The 19,441-nt window shown below is 39.4% G+C and overlaps 1 protein-coding gene across 1 annotated transcript; it reads left to right on the top strand.

The window, feature by feature from the left end:
- The first annotated feature begins 905 nt into the window (after positions 1-905).
- On the top strand, positions 906-17,668 carry LOC119915118 (BRCA1 associated protein). The gene is made up of 13 exons (XM_038734702.1): positions 906-1,276; positions 1,817-1,978; positions 2,751-2,982; positions 3,518-3,707; positions 4,098-4,211; positions 5,234-5,382; positions 5,922-5,997; positions 6,085-6,223; positions 7,358-7,473; positions 7,554-7,643; positions 7,737-7,840; positions 9,582-9,721; positions 14,768-17,668. The coding sequence occupies exons 1-13, from the start codon at positions 1,198-1,200 to the stop codon at positions 14,995-14,997; spliced, it is 1,821 nt and encodes a 606-aa protein (XP_038590630.1). The 5' UTR covers positions 906-1,197; the 3' UTR covers positions 14,998-17,668.
- The last annotated feature ends 1,773 nt before the right edge of the window (positions 17,669-19,441 follow it).

Here is a 19,441-nt window from a genome sequence, read left to right as displayed (position 1 = left end):
TGTGAGATTTTTTGTTGTTAAATTTCTTGAACTCTTTATTAAATCTCTCCAACCTGAACAAATCACATTTTCAGCTGTTGATAGACTCCCAGGTATATAGGAGCCAAGAAAGGCTGCAATAATTTGAATTTTGTTGAAATGTGACATTGATGGCCAAATTTTGACATTACTGAACACTTAAAGAGCAACTTGGAGGTTGAATGTTTTTACTAAATGTATACCTAACCAAAAATATGATCCAAAAATAACCGATTGACTTTGAGAAACTTGAATATAATCCTATTAATTCTGGACAATTAATTTTATATTTGAATTTGTGAGAGAAAAAGTCAATCTTACTTTCAGTGTTTTCAACCAGTCAATACTTTCAGTATCAACTGTTAAGCCAACGTGGATGAGAAGTCTTTAAAATATAAGATCTACAATTTCATTACAAATATTAGCTGAGATGAATCATACGATGCGATTGAAAGCTCCAGAACAGCTACTTAATGGACCTTGTGGGAGATTGTTTTGCTAAGTTTTAGAAATGTCATGACTTGAACATATCTACTGGAAATTTAAATGAATTCAACCCACATAAACTCACAGGTGCGTTTCAAAGTAGAATATTTCAGTGCCATAAATTCTATGTTTTGTAAATTCCACAATGAAGTACTCAAAAAGTTTCACATCCTCCTTTCTTACTTATAATAATTGTATGATACTTTATACAATATACATACTTTCCAACAAGAAAATACAAGTTTGTTTGTTCCAAGTTTAAATGACTCGACCAGTTATTAACTTTTGTACTCTAATTTAAATGTGAAACCAATGAAGTGTTTGAGGCGGTTTTAAATCCTGATGGCTGCAGTACACAGTTGGTCCCTGTCGGTGGCAGCAGCGCACCGCGCGTTCGTTTTGTACACGAAGAAGAAGAAGAAGAAGCAACATGCTAGAAACAGCTGTGATACAGCTACAGTGTGTTAGCCAGCTATCAAAACACAAATGTTTGTGTTTATGATAACAAACTGATGGTCCTGAACTGTATTAGCTTTGGCAGCTTTAACAGAGAGTTGTATTTAGCCTTTAGCCGAGTAGCTTGCAAGTCATCTTGTTAGCTAGCTGGACGTGTAGCTAGCCGGCTAAGTAACTAGCTAGCTGTCACCGGGTTGTTTTTGTTCTTTGTAAAAGTAAGACGTTTCTTTTTAACACATGAGTGTGTCTCTGGTCGTTATCCGATTGGAGTTAGCCGATCAGTCTCCTTATCCACAAGGTTTCCAGTACTCTGCCGGTGAGTTATGTTTCTCATAACGTTAAAGTCACTGCTTTTTTTTGTTTTGTTTAGTTAGCCATGAAGCTAACTTAACCAGCAGTGACATTAAGTTTTTTTTTATTATACATTTATTTCACCAGGCGAGTTCATTAAGAGCAGTGTCTTATTTACAATAACGGCCTGGCAAGAGACAAAGGCATCCTGTAGGGAATGGGCACTGGGATTAAATAAAATAACATAAACAACAGACAGAAGATGAAGGACAACAACAACAACAACAACACAGTCCCAACAACAAACCTGGCACAAAGAAAGCAAATGAAAGAAAAACTAAACACGGACAACAAGAAACAGACTACGACATACGACAATCTACAGAGAGTAGACGATACAACAAATGGCACACTAGTTAGTTATTAAGTGAGGGCGCACGACGATTTTTTTTGTGTGTGTGTTTTTATTGATTTAACTAAACTCCAGCTGGAATACTGCAGCTCATGTCCGCGATGTTGAGATACTCGGTGGCGCAGTTCATTATAGTTGACTGTTTCTCTTCAGTTGAAGGCATGTCAGATGAGGAACTGCAGGAGAAAGCTCTGGGTGTAGCCAAACACTCTCTGAGTGGAAAGACGGAGCTGGAAAGAGCAGCTGTACTGCACCAACACATCGGCAGCAGAGCCATGGGGGACATGGTTATAGAAACCTTTGAGCCCAGCCCAGGTGAGCACGTGCATGCTGCAGAATGCACTAAAACCAACAAACTGGAAAGGAACAATTACTGAGCTTTAAGTATATTTTCGTGACCTGTTTTATAAGGAAGTTTAAAAAGTGTTGGGAGGCTGACTTCTTCAACATTTTTGTTTTTGGTCTCTTTATGAGAGACAGAATATTGTGGGACGCACAATAACAAAAATTTTATCTAGCCTGGCAGTTCATTTTTAATTTCCAACGGGTGCAACCAGTCAGAGCAACAAAACATGTGACGCAGCATAGTTGGTAAATGAAACTTAGTACATCTTGTCTGGAGTGCAGCGAACACGTCTTTCTTATTAACAGAAGCTTTAAGCGCAGTTATTTATTTGTTATTTGGAAATATACAGTCCAGTTGGTTAAATACTTACATGATAATGGATTCAACAGAAGCAGTTTACACTCCTCTACACCGTCTTCGTATCCAACTTTAGATAAACGGTTGTGATTGGCCCTATCTGATCCAAGAAAGGTGAAAATCTGTCAGGAATGGGGCAGACGTCTCTGCCAGAGCAAACAAAACATCAGCTTGCAGATTTATTTATTTATTCATAGCTCACCTGGTAAGCATGTACCACGTATCAAGCCTATCCATACCACAGCAACCTGGGTTCAAGTCCGACCCAGATCCTTTGTTGCAAGTCATCCCCACTCTCTCCAGCCTTTCCTGTTTCTCTACTGTCAAATAAAGTGTAAACACCAGATTCCAGAGATTTAAAACCACAGAATTTTCCCTTTTAAGATAAAGGAGGAGGTGAAGAGTCCGATGGTTCAGCAGAGCAGAACCGTGAACCTCCGTCTGCTCAGCCTGAAGCAGACAGTCAGGAGGTCACAGAGGGTACGCAGGACGGCAGTGAAGCGACAGCCGCTGCTCCCGACTCCCCGTCCAAGCAGCTGCCGGACCAGATCTCCTTCTTCAGTGGGAACCCCTCAGTGGAGATCATCCACGGTATCATGCACCTCTACAAGACCAAGTGAGTCACATCTGACATGTTTATTCATTGCTTCAGAGGTTATGTTGGGGTTTCTGCTACAAACCACATCCCAATAATAGTTTTTATAACCATATATGTATGTTTTAGTTTAGACAATGTTGCCTGTTGATTTACCTTCTTATTAGTCTGTAGTTCAATATATTTTGCCTTGTGGCTGCTGGATGTGTAATCAGCATATTCTGTGTGTACCACAAAAAATTACTGCAGACCAGTAAAGTGCCTACAGGTTGAGGTTAGTGCCTAGAGCTTTGTGGTCTACCTCACTCTCCATCTCTCCCTCACCCTGCTGCTTTAAGTTCAGCAAGAGGAAACAGTTTGTATATGAAAGGAATAGGCTGACTCAGCTAAAGGGGTGTAGCGTGTAAACCAAATGCAACTGAAATTTAGAGACTAAAAGCTTTAAAATACAACTTACTTACCTGTTACGGTGTAACTTTGATCTCTGCCTGACTTTGGTGGTGAGAAGTGTTAGAGACAGCGACAACATGGGATGTGTATTCTTTGTCTTGTGCAGCAAAATGACTTCACTGACTGAAGACGTAAGACGCAGCGCTATGGTGTGCATCCTCACCGTCCCGGCGACCATGACCAGCCATGACCTCATGAAGCTTCTGGCACCATTTAACGATGTCATGGAGCATATGAAGATCATACGGGACTCTACCCCGAACCAGTACATGGTTCTCATTAAGTTCTGTAAACAGGTAAGACCCTGCGTGATCATAATAGGAGGTTTTAACCTGCGCAAGTGAAGTTTGCAGGAGTTTACTGTACGTTTTCTGATACCCCTCTGTCTGTTTGTTAGATTTGAATGAACATTAGTGCCTATCTTTGCCTGACGATCAGTTAATTTTATTACACTTTTATTACACGTGTCAGGCGACTTTAAGTATTGTACTGTGTTCGTGTTCTGGAGGGAAGTTCAAGCCCCCCGGACTTCCCACTTGGCTGCATAATAGCATTACATTCATGGGCTATTTTCTCTGACACAAGACAAGCAAACTGTTGGTTTGCAGCTTTAGACTTTGGAGTGGTTTCTGACTTGAGGCACTATCTGATTTAACGCTGCTTGTTTCTTCTCCGTCTTTGTTCAGGCAGACGCAGACAGCTTTTACACAGCGTGTAATGGCCGCCAGTTCAACTCTATAGAGGACGCAGTGTGCCAGCTGGTCTATGTGGAGCGGGCAGAAGTTATAAAGTCTGACGAGGTAAATATACACATTTTGAGGCATTTCTTTAATCACTCACTATTCTTAAAGTGTACCTGTTTACTAGAGCTGGTATCATTAGCTGATTAAATGGTTAGTCAGTTGCCAGAAAAATTGCCAGGATCTATTTTGATAATCCCTTGAGCTTTTTTTTTTCAAGCAGATGTGATGGGTTTGTGGGACAAAACAGACAAAAGACATTTAAAGATGCCACCTTGGACTCTGGGGAACTGATGGACTTTTTTTTTTTTACTGTCTTATGAAATTTTACAGAGCAAACAACAAATCGATTAATTTTGAAAGTAATTGTCTGCATAATTGATAATGAAAACAAATGTTAGTTGCTGCCTGATTTGCAATTAGAGTATATTGTACGGTGGTACAGTCATGTTATATGATGGCTGTTGTAAACAAGAGGGAACCTCTGGGTTTGAAAAGTGAAGCCAAGGCTGAAGTGCCTTAAACCTGCATTCTTTCTAACGGCCAGCTGGGGGCGACTTCACAAAAGAAGTCAGATTTTATAGAACTCCTATGAAAAAATTACCCTACTTCTCACCAGATTCATTACCTCAGTTAACTCTTCCCTAATGAGTTAAAGGTCTCAGTCGATAGTTTCGAGTCTTCTTCAACACAGCATGATGTTCATTAAGTAAATTATGGTCCCATTTGGAGGAAAATAGATGAAAAAGCAGTGGGTGCTTTAGGGCGGGGCTACCTTGTGAATGACAAGTCGCTTCCAAGGTGACCCTGTCAGGCATAGCAACGTGTATCCCTCCCAACTCCACCTTCTTGTCCAATATGGTCACTTCTGGTTCCAAAAAAGCAAGATGGCGACGGACAAAAATGCCAAACTCTTTAGAACGGTAGTCCACAAAGCAACCGGTGGCGTCACGGGGGCTACATCCACTTCTTTTATATATTCTATGATTGCAACCTTACACTGTTGCAGTACATAGTTTCCTTTCTCCGATCTCCTCCCATCTGTCTCCCTCTCTTTCCTCCCCTCCCTCCCCTCTCCTCAGGGAGCCAGTCTGCCGGTGATGGAGCTGACCGAGCTGCCAAAGTGCACTGTGTGCCTGGAGAGGATGGACGAGTCAGTCAACGGCATCCTCACTACTCTCTGCAACCACAGCTTTCACAGCCAGTGTCTCCAGCGGTGGGAAGATGCCTCGTGAGTTGTTCAGACACATAAACGCACATTACCATGCTGTCTTGTGTTTCCCACATCATGTTACCTTTTGCCTTGTGTAAAATCTCCAGCTCTTCCACTCCCAGTCATTTACAGTACTTGGTATTTGCTCTCACGGGTTACTTTTGGCAGAAATATGTGAAAAACATTAGTTAAATTTGTGTTTTTTCAATCTATATTTTTAAAGACAAGCTTATTTCTGACCTATTTTCTCCCAGGAAATCTATTCCGTCGGTCTGCTTTGGGTTTACCTTTGTCCGTAACACTCCTACAGTGTATATGCAACAGTTTAGAGATGTACTTTAAATACAGGACTGATCTACAACCTTAGAGATAAAGGAACTCACTAATGGCGGAGTCACGTGCTCTCTCACCTGACTCTTTCTCCGCTGGTTATTTCTCCGGGCTTCATGTCATGTGGTGTTTGTGTTTTGTCCTCCCCTTTACATGTATTCTTTTGTTTTTACAAAGGACCACTGCACACACGTGTGACAATAGCTGAATGTGTGCTCTGTTTCCAGGTGTCCTGTATGTAGATACTGTCAAACACCAGAACCAGTTGAAGAGAACAAGTGCTTTGAATGCGGCGTACAGGAGGTAACTGATATCACTCTTATTTAATTCACTTATGGTTTTGTTTTAAATTGAACCTTTTCTCACCCTGTGTTGCTCTGTTTCCTGTAGAATCTGTGGATTTGTTTGATATGCGGGCACATCGGTTGCGGTCGCTACGTTAGCCGGCATGCCTACAAGCACTTTGAGGAAACACAGCATACTTACGCCATGCAGCTCACCAACCACCGTGTCTGGGACTACGCAGGAGGTACTGAATTTGTGCTAGTTGAGGATGGTAATTGTACATTGCCACATGTAATCTTTGAGACCAAGAATTTATGGCTGTTAAAAGCTGATTTTAATAAGATTTGGTCACTAGAGGGCAGAAGAATACCTAAACAAGTTTAGAGGCAGCTCCGTTAATCATAACTTAGTGTAGCACCTCAAGCAGACACAAAGCATTCATTCAGAACTGTTGGCAGAACAATCCCACCACGTGGTCCATTCAGAAGCCTTCTGGAGCTTTCAGTCATATCACATGATGCTCAGCAGCAGCAGGTGGAGTCGCCCAGGTGTCATGAAAGTGGTAGATGTTTAAGTTTCTTTTCCTCTGAGCTCTTTAAGGACTTGTCGTTCATGTTGGCTTATAAATTGAGGTTAATAGTTAATTCTTGAGCAGTTGTTGGAGGTTGAAGTCGTGTTTCTGGCCTCCTTGATGAATGTAAGTCCAGTTTTCACTCTCCTTATAACTCTGTCTGTTGTTTCTTTAGCTGCTAAATGTTCCACTTTGTTCACCAGCTAGCCTCTATGTTTGTCTGTCTGCTGTTTGGTGCTGGGCAGGTAGCGTACAGCGGGTTTATTAGAACCTTTATGCTGAGAACAGCTTTTTGCTGCTGCTAGAAATGAGGACAAGAGCACAGAGAGTGAGCTGGGCTACATGTGCCATAAAACCAAAACACTGAGCTAAAGGAGGATTAAAAATCTGCAGAGGTTGAGGGGATAATTATTAGTGTGTGATCCCCTTCACGTCACATGTAGCCAAATGAAATGAGAAATCGCCAGCTTGGATCCAGTGTAGGGCTTCAACCAACAATAACTTTCATTTTCTTCTGCCAATTATTTTCTTGGTTATCAATTATTGGACCATAATAAATTCCCAGAGCCAAATGTGATGTGTTGAGATTGCTTGGCATTTCTGACAAACAGTCCAAAGCCGAAAGATATTCAGTTAACAATCATATAAAACAGAGAAAAGCAGCAAAACCGAGGAGATGGAATCACAGATTTCCTGTCAATTGACTGATTACTTGATTTTTCTGGTCTTATCCAGCGGACCCACAACAAAATTATGTTTTTGTTTACTCTCTAACTGACCAGCTCATGGTGATCTGTGTGGTTATAGATAACTACGTGCATCGGCTGGTGGCCAGTAAGTCCGACGGGAAGATGGTGCAGTATGAGTGCGAGGGTCAGGGAGACATCTGCCACGCTGAGAAAATTGATGCACTTCAACTAGAGGTAAGCATTTCCTTTTTTTTTAGTTGCTGTGTTGGCTAAATCATCACAGAAATGTTGTAATTAATTCCCCATGTCTGCAGTACTCGTACCTGCTGACGAGTCAACTGGAGTCTCAAAGAGTTTACTGGGAGAACAAGATCGTTCATCTGGAGAAGGAGACAGCCGAGGAGGTACTGAGTGCTACATATTTTATTTTATTTTTTTGCTGATATCAGAATTTTCTTTCCTAATCATCCCTTGTGTCTTAACTTCACATTTTTCAGATAAACAACATGAAGACTAAATTTAAAGAGACCCTGGAGCGCTGCGACAACCTGGAGCGACGGTTTGGAGAATTGAGCAAAGAGAAGCAGGGCATAGAGAAAAAGTAGGTGAATCCGTTTCTTTCACTGAACTCCATTACACATTTTGTGTTTGTGGGCTCATCAGTGTCTCTGCAGTTATTTCATGGCCCTTTTTTCTTTGTGTGGTGTTTCATTGTTTTTAAAAGTGGTTTCCGCCTCCCATTCTTTAAATAGTGTTACTTCCACTGATAACATATTTTAGTGTCTCTGCACACACCATAGTATTCAGGATGTAAACACACCCTTAAGGTACTTTACCCTGGAAATGTTAACAGGTTTTGGTTCTTGAAAAACCAGCTCTGGTATTTAACCCTGTTACAGAATACTGCATGCTTTTTGAACCACTAGTGATTTTGTTATTGGGGCAGTGAAGCAGAAGTGGAATATAATTACCCAATTTAAGATAGAGTCAATGTGATTTAACTCGTATTATACAGTATTTGTATTACAGTGAACTGGTTCTGGTCACAAGTACAGCGAAAGACCTATGTTTCCCCCTCTGGTATGTCAAAAAAGGAAAAGCACAGATTTAATTAATAACACTAATTAGGTCGGTAAGTTCCAGGGCTTTGGTTTTATCCATGCTGCCTCACTCTGTTAACATTAAATCGTCTGTATGGTAAATGCTCTGTATTTTGTACAGCACCTTTCTAGTCTTTGTGACCACTCAAAGCGCTTTACAGCACGTCACATTCACACACTGATGGCAGAGGCTAAGGTGCCACTTACACATCAGAATAGAAATAACATTCATTCACGTTCACAATTTGGGGTTCAGTGTCTTGCCCAAAGACACTTCAACATGCAGATTGTGGAAGCCGGATCGCAAACCGCTGACCTTCTGGTTAGTGGACGACCGCTCTGACCCCTTTAGCCGCGGTCGAAATTGCCGGTAAAATGGTTTTAATTAAAGGAAAACGGTTTATTTATGACAACGTGACTTCTATAGCAGAGTTCCCACGCGTTCTGGAAAACCGTCGACTAATTTTTACAGTCATGGAAAACGCATGGAAAGTGAGGGAGCGTTGTGAACACACCCGGATCACGTCACATGGTAACACAGTTTGGATGACCTTTTAGCTTGATTTGCCTGCAAAGGCCAAAGGTTTGTGTTTCAACTCTGGCTAGGAGCGATGGTTTCAAATGTGTTGGGTATAGTTGAGAAAGTTGGATAAGAATAAATAAGCCCGGGTGCATCAAACACCAGCTAAATACTGGCTAACAGCACTTTTTCTACTTTACTAGCACTGGCTTTTCATACACAAAGCTAATTTACGATAAAATGGTAACATGACATGAAACGTTTTAGCTGTAGCTCACAGTGGGTTGTGATTAGCTTCATTGGGGCTTTTATTCGTTCAGTTATTAGTGTTCAGGCTGCAGTGGTTAAAATACGATTCATAAGAAAAGCACTTGCCAAGCATAGAACGCAAAGGGCTTTCTAAAAGAAACAAAAAAATACAATGGCAGCATTAAAACAAGGCGATCAATTTGTCCACACATGTAATAGATGATTTCATAGATACGTTATAGCCACAGAGTTTAAAATCAGACTTCCACAGAGAGGAACATATTAGTCTATCATGTGATCCCTGTCTGTCAGACCAGCTAGATCATCAGTGAAAATGATCTGTAGGAAAGAGTGGGAGCCTGTACAGCCAGAGCTACAAAAATAAAACCCAAGTACTAATACATTTTTTAAATTGTCCTTTACACTAACAGCGTGCCGACGTACATCCCCTCTGTGTTTGTTTTCATGTTCAGGTGCACTCAGATGAACAGTCGGGTGGCGAAGCTGAGCCAAGAGCTGAAGGAGGAGCAGGAGATGAATCGCTGTCTGAGAGCCAATCAGGCGCAGCTGCAGGCCCAGCTGGCAGAGGAGGAGCGCAAAGGAAAAGAGAGCGGTGAGTGAACGATAACTTGGCAGACTTATTTCTAAATTGTCCAAATAACTAGTAATTATTTATCTAGTCACCATAACAACACAAAGGCCACGCCCCCTCCTACACCTTTTTCTTCATGTCTCTTTTCCCCACACTCACACACCTCCAGTCTTTCACTGCAAACCAAGGTTATTATAGGTTTGGATTTATCATTAGTTTTTATTTTGTTTAGGGCTTGGCAATGGTTTTCTGTGCAGTACACAGCTGTAGCCTATTTAACTTAAGTTAAAATTATAGGCTACATAACTTTACCTGCTAGGCCTTCATCTAGTTTTGCGGGGATGCTCTGCCGTGCGAATTCCCTACTGTTGATGTCCTCTTTAGTTAAATAGCAATAGATTCTGGAAACTCACAAACGGCGAGGATCAGTCTCTATTCCAATGATTTGTGCTCCACGTCACGTACAAAAAGTTCAAGACAATTCAACTCTGGCAGCGGGCGGGTGCGTGAGGCGAGAACAAAGGCGACAGTTTCAGGGGAACACATCTGCTTGTCGCTACGCCTTGTGCTCGACCACTTCACCTCACTCTCACAGGGAAATCTGCTACTGATACATAGACTGACTGTTTCTGCTGTTCCCTGATAAAAGAAAAATGTTTCTGCTGATAACTGTTCATAAGAAAACTGGACTCTGTTTGTTTTAACAAGCTAGATAAAAGGTAATGCCCTGGCAGTGGCAAATAGCTCTGGTTTTATACTGTTTGATTACATTAATGTTTAAGTAGAGATTTACAAGTAATATTTTATTGCTGCTGTTTAAAGGGAATACTGCTGGTAAAAAGCACCTTATTTGTTTAAAGTCTTTGCAAACCACATTATTGCACTTTTGTGTATATAGCAATACATTACTTTAGAATTCATTATTCAATTTTGCGCATAACAAAGTGATTAACAGTGATTAAAAATTTTAATTGTTGCCCAGCACTAATTTTGTTTTCAGTTTAGTTTTAATTAGTTTTTAACGTGAGTTTGCTAGTTTAGTTTAGTTTAGTTTAGTTTGCATCTGTCTGCATCATTGTGGTTCCCCAGAAAGCACTGGGACAAGAAATGAGGGCTTGATAGTAGATGCTCAAATTCTGGAAGAGTAAATAGTGATGATATTTACCTGCTCAATTTCCCACTTTAACTTAACGTAGCTTCCACAAGGAGAAAGGGTGAATCGCTGAACCACAGCAGCCTTTTGAGGTTTCCAAATCTGTTCATCTGTGTGATGTAAATCTATTCTGCTATTTCCAAATTTAAAAAGATTATCTATTTTGGTCACAAATAGCATTTATTGATCAAAATTGTGTTCATTTGTGCCCAGTTTAATACCCTGTAATAGTACTAATTATAAAAAAGTGTGTTCGAAGTCTTTATATTTCTTTTAAAATTCAAAGATGTCACTTTGTGTTCTTTTACATGTGCGAGCTGGTTAAAGAGAAGCTGGTAGATGAATGAGTTTTGCTTTGTGTAAAGGAAAATTATGTTTTCCTAAATCATTTTTTTTTTTGTATCTATTCTTAAGTAAAGTGCTGAAATGTTTGTATGAACAATATTTCTCAAATGAATCAGGATGGCGGCGATAAACAGAGGAGAAACATTTATTTGCCGTGTTGCTTTTTGTGATCGGTGCAGCGGCGGGAGGTCCAGGGACAGAAGCAAACAAACAGCCGCTGACAGGAAGCTTTTTGGGAGAAGCAGGAAGCATGTTGATCCTTTTTTTTTTTTTATCTGGGTCAGTGATTCCCAACGAAGGGTACTTTTACCACAGGGATACTACTGCACTGCAACGTGAGACAAACTTCAGGATATTTACTGTCACAACAACCAGGTTTAGGAATGTTGAAACATAACCGAGAGCATTTACTTTATTATAGTATTTCCATTTTTTGCTACTTTAACCTTACCGACATATTCGGTAAAAAATATATTTTTCACTTCACTGTTGTTTTTCTTGACAGCTGCAGTTGTAATTGTTACTCTACATATTCACATTTTACAAAACACGCATTCATCTTTTAATACATGACACTTAAATTAGAGTTCGAGCTGCAACAATTAGCGATGTGACAAAAATAAAATGCAGCAATTTTGGAAAATCAGTTATTCAGCATTAAATCCAAACGTTCTTTAGTTTAAGCTTCTCAAATAAGAAAATGTTCTGCTTTACCTTTTTGTCTTTTAAATAATAAATAGTTAATATAATAATTTCATCTCAGCCTCTAGGAAACTGCAACTCTTATCTACTGTATATAAATAATATAAATAAATACTAAATATATGTCTGACACTTTTAAATAACAAGTGTAGGAGGATTTGGAACACCTTACCTATTTTTGATACTTATCCAAACACTGAAAGGGGGGTGGTGATGGTGCAGTGGATAAAACACATGCATTTGGTGTGAGAGACACACACTCATTTCCACTCGCATATGGAGTGAAATGCTGCAACAGCAACACAGTAAAGCACAGTAATTGTGCTTATTTTAGCCAGATTATTTCTGTTCTGGCTGGCATTCAAATTTTACTTCCTCTTTTGGACGCCAGTGTTTGCAAATCATAAACAAACCGCGACCCGTGCCTGGAGCTGAGACGAGATCTCTCTACAGGTGCAAGAGCTGCTCAGGTAAAGGCAGGAACTGCTGAAAGGATAGTGGAAGTGTTTTTACAGGACAGGTCAAGAACTTTTTAAGGAGTCTCTTTGCCCTTAAATCAGCTTCAGGCTGAGGGATTTTCCGGAAGTCATTTATTTATGTAAAGCTGAGCGAGGTTTCTTGTTTTTGGCTTCAAAAGACTTTTAATAAGAATTATTCTTATCTTTTAACAACAGAACTGTCATATCAGAATTTTCCAAAGAACGCAGCTACTGATTAAGTTATCCACGTAGGCTTTTCTTGGCAGTGTTTCTTCGATTAGGCCAGATTTTTGAGGCTGTTACTGATATTGAGAGTTAAAGTCCAGTGTGTAATATTAAGGAGGATCTACTGACAGAAATGCAATATAATATCCAGAGCTATGTTTTCAGTGGTGTATATAAAGACCTTTACATAATGAACCGTTATGTTTTTATTACCTTAGAATGAGACATTTCTTAGTCATTAGTAGTTGTCTGGTGTAGTAGAAGTAAAATTTGGACAAATGGGGGACCACGTGTATGTAATTCTTTTTTGCAAAAACAGAAATTAAGTGTACATGGGACATAAAAAAGTATACAGAATTTTGAATCGTGCAAAATCACGTATCGCATGTACACTGAACAAAATTATAAACGCAACACTTTTTGGATTTTGCCGCCTTTCATCAGGAGCTGAACTTTCTCTATGTACACAAAAGGCCTGTTTCTCTCAAATATTGTTCCCAAATCTGTCAAAATCTGTGTCAGTGAGCGCTTCTCCTTTGCCGAGATAATCCATCTACCTCCCAGGTGTGGCATATCAAGATGCTGACCAGACAGCACAGGGATTGCACAGCTGTGCCTCAGGCCCACCGGCCAACATTTCCATCCCTATAGCCACGCCGCTAGCATGGCTAAAAAGATAAACCAGCTTAATCTTTGTAACATCTTGTTTCTTATCAGCCGACGCAGATGCCAATAACTATGAAATAAGCTACCATTTGCCACTAATAAGAGAGTAGGACCTGTAAGTGACACAGCAGCGGCAGGGTTAATGATTGACTGTCTCAGCATTATATATTTGTGATGTGGAGCATTTCCGTCACTTTGGCACTTTCGCCATCTTTGGGTGTTAGCACAGCAGCACAGGATATAAGTATAACTCCTCCTCAAGCTACAACACACACATTACTCAGTTTCTGCAGCCTGGATATAACATCTGTTAGTGTAGGTCCAACAGTTTATATTTATTTAATGTTTATGATGATGATTATGTTTATATATATTGTGTTGGGTCTCCTCACTCTTTACACAGCTTTTCTAATGTTTGTAGGTCTAAATGTTTGTTTCACTCTCTTGTTCAGTCAGGAAGTTCACACAGCTATGTGGCAGCCACCACCTTGAGGTCAGCAGTGTGGGTTGTATGTTATAGCTGTGGCGATGGCACTGTGGATAAGACACATGACTTTGGTGTGGGAGACCAAGGTTTGATTCCTACGCATTCAACAACGTGTCCCTGAGCAAGACACTTAACCTTACCTCTGACATGTATAGCAATTGGAAGTCGTTTAGGATAAAAGCGTCAGCTAAATGTAAGTCCTGGTTCAAAACTATGACGTTAATCAGCTTGTATGATCTGCCGCCGGCGACGTTTGTCCTTTAAACCAGCAAAGGTGCCACAATCATGTGTATCGTGATGTATTTAGCAATTGTAAGTCGCTTAGTGAGTAAATGTAAATGGGCTCCAGGGGGTCCACAGCAAAAAGTGAAATCATTTGTTTTCCATCCGTATGTAATACAATGACAGATTGTACGGCTAATTTGTTCATGGGTTTCATAGACATTGTGCAATAAAACATGTAAAAGCAAAAATCCTATCAGACAGGTGACCCTGGGACAAATTGAGGTTTCCATGGTCTCTTTTGTGTCAGTTTAGGGGGTCCTTGATGTGAAAAAGTTTAAGAACCGTTGTTCTATAGCATATTACACATTTGAGTTTGGAAGTATGTCAAGGAAAAGGTTTCTGCCATTATCTTGGGTTTACCGGTTAAGGGAGCTGCAGAAGACAGACACAGTTAGAGACTAGCTGGTGAACCTGCGGGAGCATTTAGCAGCTAAAGAGCTAGATTTCTCCTTCAGGAGGTGGTGGAGCCCAAACACAGAGCTAAAAGAGAGAGAATAGTGGACTTCCTTATGCCATGTGGCCAGCAACACGACTCCAAATGAATGATGTACCAGAAGTTCTGGATGTGTCAATGATTAGTTCACCATATCATCCTAATAGATGAAGATGTGCCCCCGAAAAGTCTAGTTAAGAACTCTTATTATTCATGTGTGAACGTTGTAGTCAACTTATAAGGTATATTTTCCTCTTTAAAATATATTTAACATCTCTTTATTGTCTTCTAGGCGAGCGTAAAGACATGGCAATAGCCGAGCTGCAGGAGCAGCTGAGAGACGTGATGTTTTATCTGGAAACGCAGCAGCAGATTGAACACCTGTCTCCGGAGGCTCGCACTGAAATCCAGGAGGGACAGATCAACATCGGAGCCAGCCCGTCGGACGGCGCTCTGGGCTCGGCAGGAGCAGGACCCTCCTCGGGCAGAGGCCGGAGAGGCCGGGGCAGGAAGAGGAAGTAGGCAGTGGGTTCAAAAATCTACTGGAACAATCTAGAAAACTATGGCTGCCTCTCGGCGTGAACACGTTTTCCTTGCATCTGTCTGCATCATTGTGGTTCCCCAGAAAGCACTCGGACAAGAAATGAGGGCTTGATGGTAGATGCTCAAATTCTGGAAGAGTAAATAGTGATGATATTTACCTGCTCAATTTCCCACTTTAACTTAACGTAGCTTCCACAAGGAGAAAGGGTGAATCGCTGAACCACAGCAGCCTTTTGAGGTTTCCAAATCTGTTCATCTGTGTGATCTATTCTGCTATTTCCAAATTTAAAAAGATTATCTATTTTGGTCACAAGTAGCATTTATTGATCAAAATTGTGTTCATTTGTGCCCAGTTTAATACCCTGTAATAGTACTAATTATAAAAAAGTGTGTTCGAAGTCTTTATATTTCTTTTAAAATTCAAAGATGTCACTTTGTGTTCTTTTACATGTGCGAGCTGGTTAAAGAGAAGCTGGTAGATGAATGAGTTTTGCTTTGTGTAAAGGAAAATTATGTTTTCCTAAATCATTTTAGCCTTTTTTTTGTATCTATTCTTAAGTAAAGTGCTGAAATGTTTGTATGAACAATATTTCTCAAATGAATCAGGATGGCGGCGATAAACAGAGGAGAAACATTTATTTGCCGTGTTGCTTTTTATGATCGGTGCAGCGGCGGGAGGTCCAGGGACAGAAGCAAACAAACAGCCGCTGACAGGAAGCTTTTTGGGAGAAGCAGGAAGCATGTTGATCCTTTTTTTTATCTGGGTCAGTGATTCCCAACGAAGGGTACTTTTACCACAGGGATACTACTGCACTGCAACGTGAGACAAACTTCAGGATATTTACTGTCACAACAACCAGGTTTAGGAATGTTGAAACATAACCGAGAGCGTTTACTTTATTATAGTATTTCCATTTTTTGCTACTTTAACCTTACCGACATATTCGGTAAAAAATATATTTTTCACTTCACTGTTGTTTTTCTTGACAGCTACAGTTGTAATTGTTACTCTACATATTCACATTTTACAAAACACGCATTCATCTTTTAATACATGACACTTAAATTAGAGTTCGAGCTGCAACAATTAGCGATGTGACAAAAATAAAATCAGTTATTCAGCATTAAATCCAAACGTTCTTTAGTTTAAGCTTCTTTACCTTTTTGTCTTTTAAATAATAAATAGTTAATATAATAATTTCATCTCAGCCTCTAGGAAACTGCAACTCTTATCTACTGTAGACCAAATAATTAAAAAAAAAAAAAGGATCAGTTATGAAAATAACCATTGCAGCTTGTTATTAAGTTATATACATTTGGTTAAGTAGTATTCACACTAAAATAAGCGTTCACTTGTATTTGAGATGTAAATACTTCTTGGGAACCACTGATCTGGGTCCTGTTGTCAGCTGTCCTGAATACAAAACTCTGAACACACAACATATTTTGAAAACATTTCGACCTTAGAGGTACGAACCTGATTGAACAAGATGTCTGCGTCTAGAGGAAGCAACAGGTGACGTGATGAAGCGAATCTATTCACTCCTTTATTCTATTTTTTTTTGTGAGATTTGTTTCTCATTTAAACATTTAACTTGCAGAATATTCATGTTAAAGACCCAGAAGGCCTTAATTACTTAACTGCTGTAGAAAGGAATTGGCTCCTTAGGCAGGTAGAAAAAGAAGATTATTTTACCTGAGAGCCCTTTATATAAGTATAGTATAGTTACCAAAAATAATTTCCAAAATATGCTTTCTTGCCAGGAGTGAGCTGAGAAGAGACAATTAAATTAATTGTCAACTATTTTGATAATGAATTAAAAGGTTTGAGTCATTCTTCAGTTATAAAAAGTAAAAATTCTCTGATTCCAGTTTCTTAAATGTGAATATTTTCTGGTTTCTTTGCTCCTCTGTGACAGTAAACTGAATTTCTCTGGGTTATGGACAAGCCTGTTTACCGAAATCCTGAACTGTTACTAATAAAAGAGGAGAGAGGCGGCACAAACAGAGCTGGAGTTTATATCCGACGTGCCAGAGAGCAACCGTCACTTTACATGTAACTTTGTTTCAAGAGAGCAGAGATATATGAAGTTTCTTAGCGGAGTGTGTGCTGTTACATTAGCTAGATCAATAAAAAAGGATGTGGATTATGTGTCCACAACCGTGTGTGTGTGTGTGTGTTTGACAAACATCCTAATTGGACAGCACAATTTCAGTCTAGAAGGAAAAGTTATTCTCATAGCATTTTTTAATCTTTTTGTTTACTATTGAATCCTAATTTCAGTTTTCATGCTCGAACGTTTAATTAAGTGTTTGCTAAAGTTCACCTTGTTTCGATGCAGTGGAAAAGTTAAAGAGATGCTCTCAGGTTGCATTTAAGTGACAGGAACACAATGGGTTACTGCTTTAACACCTTCTGTATTGTGCTAAAAAGAAAGAATGTGCTCAGCTGTAGCATCCAGCTTTGCAGCTTTCGATGTGTGTGCTGTAGCTGACTGACTTTTACATCTGCCCAGAGGATGCTGCCATGTGTGACTAATCCCTCCTTCCTACTACAACATTAACAGTTTACTCACAACAGCTTGTTCAAAGTAAATTGTGTACACGGGCTGGATGTAGCTGCAGAGACAAATAAACTGAAAGATGATAACATCTCAGACTTCCTTGTCACGGGGATCTTAGAGTCTGATAACTTCCCTTTCACACCATCTGTAGTAATTCTCACCGTGGGGCATTATTCGCTGTCACAGGCTGTGGTCAGAGGGGCAGGTTTAGTTACTACCAAATGCAAAGTAGTCTGGTAGATAACCGTATTATCGTGTATGTGTAGTACAGCATGCAACAAGCTTTATTTATACATATTTCAGTGGAAGGAGTAGAAGTTTGTATACTGCTGGGTAGCTTAACCTTTAATAATAGATTATATTCTGAGTTGTAGAGGAGTAGAAGTGTAAAGTAGCATAAAATTAAAATACTCAAAAAACGTACATTGAAATGTGTTTAGTTACATTCCACCCGTCTAGTTTTAAGGAAATAAATCTGCAAACATCTGCCACACCTGTTGGTTTTCTATTTATAAGTACAGCCTTTAAAATCTGAACACCCACGCAACAGGGCCTCAACCAATCTTTTTCATTATCAGTTAATCTTTTTGTTTAAACAAAGTCAAGGAACTGTGGAAAATGCCAAAGTTGACTATTTAATCGCTTCATTTGTCCAACCAACAGTCTAAAACCTAAATATTTTAGTTTTCCTATCATATAAGAAGTGGAAAAAACAGCAAATCCTCACATTTGAGGATAAACTCGGTCGCCAAAACTCTAGCTGCTCATTTTTTGTTTCTTTTGAGATCTACATGAAACCCCTAATAATTGTGCAATAATTGTGTTTTCAATTAAGCTACAAAAATGTACATTTTCCTCTCTTTTCTATCATGTTTGATCTTGCAGATTGTTCCATTTCAATGTTTTTACTCTACTGTAAACTTAAGTAAAAGCAGCCATACCACAATGCAGGACTGTGAGGCAGCAGGGCTTTAAGCTAAATGCTAATGTCAGCATGCTAACATGCTTAAAGTGACAATGCTAACATGTTTAGCAGGTATGTTTAGTTAAGGTGACCAGGTTTCTCAAATGAAAACCGGGGTCATTTTTGGTTTGGTTGTCAGTATGTCATCAAAAAATATAATGTTATTATATATGAAATAAAAAAGGGAGACGATTTCTGTTTTATAGTCTGTCAAATGTAACTTCTAAATGAAATCAAGTCATTTTGAGGCAGAAACCACCTTTCAGTCAATAAGTAGAAGCTGCAATCACTTTCCGGCAAGTGAAACAATGCATGTTATGGGTTGTATTGGCCATTTAAAGGTATTTTAACTGGTAAAAAGGAACTGGATTGGTGTCCAATAATGTCTTTATTTTATATATAACTCAGCAGTAAGTCATGTTAATTATAGGCTACAGTCTGTGTTACAAATCTAAACAAGGATTTTAGACATAGGCCTAAATGCCAGTTTATTCTGTACCAATGCACCGTATTAACTGATCATTATTTTTGTATGTAAAATCTCAATCTGCAGAGTAACCAAAAAGCTGTCAGATAAATCTAGTGGAGTAAAATTAAAATATTTTGAAATGTACTTACTGCAGTGACTTTCCATTACTGGGGTCATGTATGGGTATGACAGATAAGAACAAGTTAATGAGAAATGACGTTTGCGGTTCACTTTTCCTGTATAACTCATAAATAAGTGAGACATAATCACAGAATAACCACATAGACAGAGCAGTGTAACATCATTATATATGAGAGGAGCACTTTGTTTACTGCAGATGAGAAGATTTTTAATAACAAATTATGAATAAAGTTAGTTAAAACCAGATCTCAGAAAAGGACTGTATCCTCCTAGGAGGTCTAATCA

Source organism: Micropterus salmoides, unplaced genomic scaffold (genome assembly GCF_014851395.1).
Source record: "Micropterus salmoides isolate LMB-PRFRI ecotype aquatic unplaced genomic scaffold, ASM1485139v1 Ms_hic_scaffold_20, whole genome shotgun sequence".
Lineage (NCBI taxonomy): Eukaryota > Metazoa > Chordata > Actinopteri > Centrarchiformes > Centrarchidae > Micropterus > Micropterus salmoides.
The sequence above is the reverse complement of the archived record's forward strand: the minus strand, read 5'-3'. Positions and strand labels throughout refer to the sequence as shown.

What these genes read in the sequence shown, in the direction of transcription:
- LOC119915118 (XM_038734702.1), top strand. Translation starts at nt 1,198, where the DNA reads ATGAGTGTGTCTCTGGTCGTTATCCGATTGGAGTTAGCCGATCAGTCT. An exon ending in TCATTAAGTTCTGTAAACAG is followed by an intron (nt 3,708 to 4,097) that starts GTAAGACCCTGC and finishes GTCTTTGTTCAG; the next exon opens with GCAGACGCAGACAGCTTTTA. An exon ending in TTGATGCACTTCAACTAGAG is followed by an intron (nt 7,474 to 7,553) that starts GTAAGCATTTCC and finishes CCATGTCTGCAG; the next exon opens with TACTCGTACCTGCTGACGAG.